Source organism: Euphorbia lathyris, chromosome 8 (assembly GCF_963576675.1).
Source record: "Euphorbia lathyris chromosome 8, ddEupLath1.1, whole genome shotgun sequence".
Classification (NCBI taxonomy): domain Eukaryota; kingdom Viridiplantae; phylum Streptophyta; class Magnoliopsida; order Malpighiales; family Euphorbiaceae; genus Euphorbia; species Euphorbia lathyris.
Genome location: NC_088917.1, coordinates 72,705,796 through 72,712,340, shown reverse-complemented (window position 1 = coordinate 72,712,340; position 6,545 = coordinate 72,705,796). Strand labels below are relative to the sequence as shown.

Below are 6,545 nucleotides of genomic sequence, written 5' to 3'. Positions count from 1 at the left end.
AAATTCATGATTGAAAAGGCAGTTTGATGAATTATTTCTCAAAATGACTCAACTTGTCAATGTTAGAGATAAATTTGCTTTGCTGCGAACGTTAGAAATAAATTGCACCGCTTTAGGCGTTAAAGATAAAATTGCTTTTAATTGTCAACATTGAGATTATTTTTGCACCTTATCTCTTTCTTAATTGCTCTTAATAGATCATTCCTTAAATTTGTCCAAAAAGTTTGATTAGCCTTCTATATACTCGTCAATTTGCTTAATTTTTTTTGAGATTTCACCGGATTAAATGTACTGTTGATCACTAAACTTTTATGGTTATCTTCAAATGGTCAATCAATTTCAATTTGTCTTAATAAAATTATTCAATTTTAAATTTTATCTTAACAAAGTCATTCTGATGACACGATTATGATTATGATATTGATACAATAACTCATTTTGATTATACGTTTGCAGTATTTGCTCAAATCTGAATGTGACATATATAAATATTTCAATACTTTTTATAATAAAATATATAATTACAAAATAGTTTTAATGAATCAAATCAACTAAATTTTTTATCCAAAATTAAGAATATACTTTCATATATTATGTAATGAAATCAATATTCATTTCTCATACAATATATCCAAAATTGTCAAATTGATATAACTGTTACAACAATTATCAAAACTAGTCCACTAGAAAGTAAATCTATTAATACAAAAACGTTTCACTATGCATATGAAATAAAGGGACATATTTACTGGATCAAAGTCCTCTGTGAGAATTCCCCTACTTGGAGAAGCCTTCTTCACTACTGCAATCAAACCTGGAACTCCAGTTCGAATATAAATTTTCCTTAAGAGCTCCAATAAAATCTCTGGCAGGAGGAGAATTGTCTAGATAAGTTTTCATCGCATAGAGAGGCCTTCTCTGTTTTAACTAAAGTGCTGCTATTAAAGTGTTGGGAAGACTGTTTTTTTTTTTTTTTGTAGTGTATTGAAATTCTGCTCAGAATCACAGCAAACAACCATACTGAATATCAAAGGACATACCTTTCAGACACTGATCCTTAATGCCTCTACTGAGAGCCCATGGGCATACTCTCCAAATATCTTCAAAGCAAGTGCAGAACCTGCAAGGGAAAAAATACAACCATGAAGTTGAAGTCGTGACTAACCTATTATGATGCCGAATTTGACGATATCATATGTTACAGATAAATTGAAGTCAATTATATCACTTGATGTTTCCTGTAATTTCTATTTCCATATAACTATCATTGTTTCTGTTTTTAGTTTCCATATCTATTTCCATATAATATACACTTAAACACATTCCCAATTTGCAAACAATAGTTAACTTCCACTATCACATTATAAGAAATTAAAAACATAAATAAATAATGCTTAATCAAATTTCTAGAAGAAAAAATCGAAAACATTGGAGAACAACCTGTCAAGTTGAAGAATTGTGAAGCACAAAACCATTTACTTTCATGTATGTACAACTAGGTTCTTAAAAAAAATGCAAGGTCCAAACCATTTACTTTCAGGTACGCACTTGCAAATGAGAATGGAAGATTCTTGTTAAAGTCAATTTTTGAATGCATATGATATTGGGAAAGACTACTTTTTTTGTAGTGAGAGATATCATTTCATACTATTTCCCATGGATTCCCCATCTGAAAACACATTCTTCAATCTGTCAGTTGAATTCAACTACAAGTACCTCACCTCAAGCCAATTTTCTGCAACTTCCTCCTGTCCATTTTCTGTATTTAGTTGTTTGAATAAACCACATCTGTACCTAAGTCCATATCCCCAAGCTGGGTAATTTAATGTAGCCAAGGAGTCCAGAAAGCAAGAGGCTAGACGTCCTAGTCCCCCATTACCAAGTGCAGCATCAGGCTCCTGTAAGTTTTTGTAACATTGTTTAGTTAGAATTAGAATGCCTAATTAAGCAAATTGCATACAGCAACATTAAACATCTGACCTGATTGGCTACATCTTCTAGATTGTGACCTAGTTTCTGCAACGCCTCTGCATAGACCCCGGAGAGTTCCAAATTAGTCTTCTCATAGAGCTCGTAAGTAGCATTCCAATTTTTGATGAGTGAATCACGAACACTCTGTGCAGTAGCAACAAATGCCTTGGGGAGGTCGGATTGTTCTGGGGAAAATGAAGGACAATCAAACTAACAAGCAAGGTCGATTCTACGAACACTCTGTGCAGTAGCAACAAATTCCATATGAAAAATACAAATCATTGAATGAATTATACATTTCTATATAGATTTAAGTAGAGTAATCTTCAATTTCTGTTGTATAGTTCATCGTAGATGTTATCTGCTTCAAACCCTTACAAGTAAAAAGCCACACATGCCTTAAGAAAACATAGATATATGATACTACTAGAAAGCACGAAGGAATAGCAACATCCACTCATCTAGAGTAAAAGGCATTGCTCCTACTTAGCATGTGACATACACAACTAGATTTGGACAAACTAAATACATCAACTTTAAACCGTTTAACTCAAACTCTTTAGACTTGAAGTGTATATTATACATACTCATCTTACTGTGAGAGACTCTGGTAGCAAATACCAAAAAACTTAAGTTAATAGGAAAATTATTAAAACAACACCTCCAAAATCATTAAAACAACTTCAGTTACACTGCCTTTTAACGGAAGAAGGACAGGAAACTCCATCTTCACGAAAGAAATGAGCCTAACACACCCGAACTGAATTGCTAATCTCTAGTGTCCAGCTTTATCCTATAGCACAAACCCAATTAAGATTCAAAATATCATAAACTATATACCGGATTTACATCAAGTTAGAATTACAACTTCATTAGAAGGGAAGAACTCACTTACCGAGACTGTTTTAAATATTGAATACTTCGAATACTATCAATTTTTAAATGATAATCTTAATTCACCTATTAATTGCGTTACAACAACCTGATCATTCTCCATACCAATTCAACAGTTCACTACTATGGTAGGTATTAAAGAAACATTTTAACAATAAACAATACCTCTGAATAGGACTTTTCACTCTGTCCACCTCTTTAGGTTTACATCCCTATGATCTCTTTCTTCAACATTTTAACAGGTTTACATCCTCCCCAAAGCTAAACTTCAACATGAAGCCCAGGAAACATAGGACTTTTCACTCTGTCCACCTCTTTAGGCTCTCATCCCTATGATCTCTTTCTTCAACATCAATTTCACAAACAACTTTTAACAAATTCAGAATAAGATCCAATTAGCAATGAGCTTAAGCTACTCAAATGGCGATTTCAAAATTCCAATGAAACATAACCACGATAAGAATTAATAATTGTTCTTCAGGATGAACCCAATTATCAAAAACCAAAACGCTTGCCCACTCAAATCACAATACGAGATCTAAGAATAACCGGAAATAACATAATCGAAAAAGATGGCACACAAAAAAAAATGGAATAAGTAAATCAGTAAGAATTCGTACTCTCCATTGTTAGACCTAGCTTCGGTAGTGACAGGGAGATAGAGAGAGTTAAAGAGAGAGTACTATTTGAGCGTTGTTCCAAGGGATGCTCAATAGTCGTTCACGATGAACGGCTGATCGATGGATGAATGGCGGCCTCTTCTTGGAACTGAAATTGGATTAGGTCTTGCTGAAAAGTCATACTGGATCGGTGGATAATCAGATCAAAGAGAAAACAGCTGGAAATGTCAGGGGTAAAAGTGGAATTAAGGCATAAAAATATTTAATTTTGTACGCGTGCAAGAGGTATAGTAAGTTTATTCAACGATTTTAAATTTCTAATAGGGACGCTTTTTGGAAATGCATTTATAAAACCGTTGGTATAGGGCTAATTTGTTGTAGTGATAGACATTCAACCTCACCATCCCATGATATATATATTTCTTTCTTTCTTTATTTATCTATTTATTCTGTTTCTGATGCATAATCAATTCTCTTTTCTGATCAAATATGGAGGTATTTATTTACTGATTAAATTTCTGCATCTGAAAAACTATTGTCTTCATACATTGCTTAAATAACATATAGGAACTCCAGAATGAAGTATGTAATTTGCAGCATCAGGTTCAGATTGTCAAGGATCAAATCAGGGTTAAAATTAAGGGAAAATTACAAAACTAGGTCAAATGGGAGGCCCATTTACATATTTAACCCATTTACTCAACATATTACATATCTAGACTCATTTTGTGTGACTTTCCAAAAATACCCTCAATATTTACGCGCGGCTCGCCCCATCCCGTCTGACTTCGCATATTCCATACTATGCGAAGTCTGCGAAGTAAATGTTTGGGTTTGCTTGATGAATTTAGTTCGCATATGCGAAGCCTGGATGTGTTTTGAAGCTAATTCGCGAAGTAGTATATAACAAAAAAGGGCAAACAACAACGGATTCTAACATTCAAATCATAACATTATCAAAATTTACAAAAAGATTGCCACAATAACAACATTCAAATCATAACATTATCAAAATTTACAACAAGATTGCCACAATAACTAATCCGGTACCAATTTTGAAACGAAGATTACTCATCCGCTTTAAAATTGGCACCGGATTAAGTTAGGTCCACTTTGAAGATTGGCACCATAGGATGGACGTGTCCCATGGTGCACCCCGAGATTGACACAATCTCTCCTAACGAATCATTTTAGGAGTGAATGTGTCAATCTTGGGGAAGTTCATCCCTATACAGGAAGGAAAATCATCTTCCCTGCAGCCCAGTACGCCGCCTTCCAGAAAGGGATGTTACGTATTCAACCATCTACAGAAAAAATTAACCGCGTTAGTTATGAAAAAGGACGATTTTGGATTCGCGAAATGAAAATTAGCGAAGCATGCGAATGTAAATGTGTATGGGAAGAGGTGATTTTACTTCGCATAACGATTCTTTCGCGAAGTCTGCGAGGTCTGAAATGTGACTATCTACGTCGCATATCGATGCTTTCGCGAAGTCTGCGAGGTCTGAAACGTAAGGATCTATTCGCAGACTTCGCGAACTAATAGATTCGCGAGGTAGATCCATACGTTTCAGACTCTTTCTCTTCGCAGAACGTCGCGAATTCATCGATTCGCGAAGTAGATCATCAAGTTTCAGGCTCGTTCTCTTCGCAAATCTCCGCGAATTCATCGACTACGCGAAGTGAATTCATGGAAAACGCAGGAAAAACAGCAGATACTTACATTTTTCGCTCCTAACAATATGATAAACTGGGAAGAACGACGGAAATAACGTAGAATAACCATTTCTGGAATGGTAACAAGAAGAAAGAAACCAATTAACGAACAGGAAGATGAAGAACCATGGCTTCGTTTTCTAGGGTGAGGAAGTTGCAGAATCAAGAGATGAAAAGAGAACTTCATTGTGATTTGGAAACATGGTGCAAATTTCATGCAATTTAAAGGCAAATAGGAAGATCAAAAGTCTTCAAATCATTAATGGAGGAGCCAAACCGTTTTCGCGCACCAAGGAGAACAGGGGAGAGAAACCGATAGAGTGAGGGGAAGTGGGAAGGGTAGGGGTATTACGGGAAAGTCACACAAAATGAGTCTAGATATGTAATAGGTTTAGTAAATGGGTTAAATATGTAAATGGGCCTCCCATTTGACCTAGTTTTGTAATTTTCCCTAAAATTAATTATTGTTTAGTAATATCAAAAGAAGAGACTAGCTTTTACAAAAGAAAGACTAACTTTTACAACAACATTAGACCGCAACAACAACTAAACTAAAATGAGTCCTAAAACTTTGGTGACTTGAAATCATGTAGCCAATTGTATTGAAGGGAAAGTCCTATAGGTGTTGGCATAGACTTTGATCGGTAAAAGATGTGGAACAGCTGTCTTGAAAGAAAGTCCATACAACACTCCGTGGGAGGCATTGAAATTGATACGATCAAAGTAAAGATGCAGAAATTTGATGAATGTTTGAAGAGTTAAAAAGCTATCTGAACCTGCTTCGTGGCTATTTCCGCATATTCTATAAACACCCATATTGTTAGCCAATTTTTCCAAACCACCATGCAATCCATGGTTATAGCTCATGTATTTCATATCATAAACGTGATGCCCGAAATAAAACTCCACCAATTTCAGAAACCACTCCAGCCCAGACGGTAAGTTTTGTCCCGTGAAAATCTTGATCAACAAGCCGATATCATAACCTCCATGAAACGTTATCCATGTGGATGAAGATTTGTAGTGACTCATCACTGAACTCCAAACCCACCTCGGACCAAAAACCCTGGAATCAATTCCTTTTTCTCTGTTCTTGTTGAAGTCGATCCCTTGTTTCTTTAGCAGCTTAATTGACTCTTCATTGCAGGGATCCCTGTGGATATCGAAATCTCGGAAGTTGAACTGCCAGATGTAGGATGATTCTGTGCCGAAACTTGGAAGGTTTCTGTTTGGATCAGATAGAGTGAGACCGAGTTGAACGATTTTCAAGACATCGACGTTGAGTTTCATGTTCGAGTAGACGTCATGAGGAGAGGCTGAAGAGTTGTGATTGGATTTGAAAAT

General features: G+C 35.5%; 1 protein-coding gene across 1 annotated transcript; it reads right to left on the bottom strand.

Annotated features, from left to right (window-relative positions):
• Positions 1–591: 591 nt before the first annotated feature.
• LOC136202939 (alpha-1,4 glucan phosphorylase L-1 isozyme, chloroplastic/amyloplastic-like) lies at positions 592–3,795 on the bottom strand. Its single transcript, XM_065993937.1, has 5 exons — positions 3,486–3,795; positions 1,981–2,156; positions 1,717–1,898; positions 1,041–1,120; positions 592–865 (listed from the first exon to the last, which is right to left on the bottom strand). The coding sequence occupies exons 1-5, from the start codon at positions 3,490–3,492 to the stop codon at positions 684–686; spliced, it is 627 nt and encodes a 208-aa protein (XP_065850009.1). The 5' UTR covers positions 3,493–3,795; the 3' UTR covers positions 592–683.
• Positions 3,796–6,545: the final 2,750 nt, after the last annotated feature.

What these genes read in the sequence shown, in the direction of transcription:
- LOC136202939 (XM_065993937.1), bottom strand. An exon ending in TAGAAGATGTAGCCAATCAG is followed by an intron (nt 1,899 to 1,980) that starts GTCAGATGTTTA and finishes AAAAACTTACAG; the next exon opens with GAGCCTGATGCTGCACTTGG. An exon ending in GAAAATTGGCTTGAGGTGAG is followed by an intron (nt 1,121 to 1,716) that starts GTACTTGTAGTT and finishes TTTCCCTTGCAG; the next exon opens with GTTCTGCACTTGCTTTGAAG.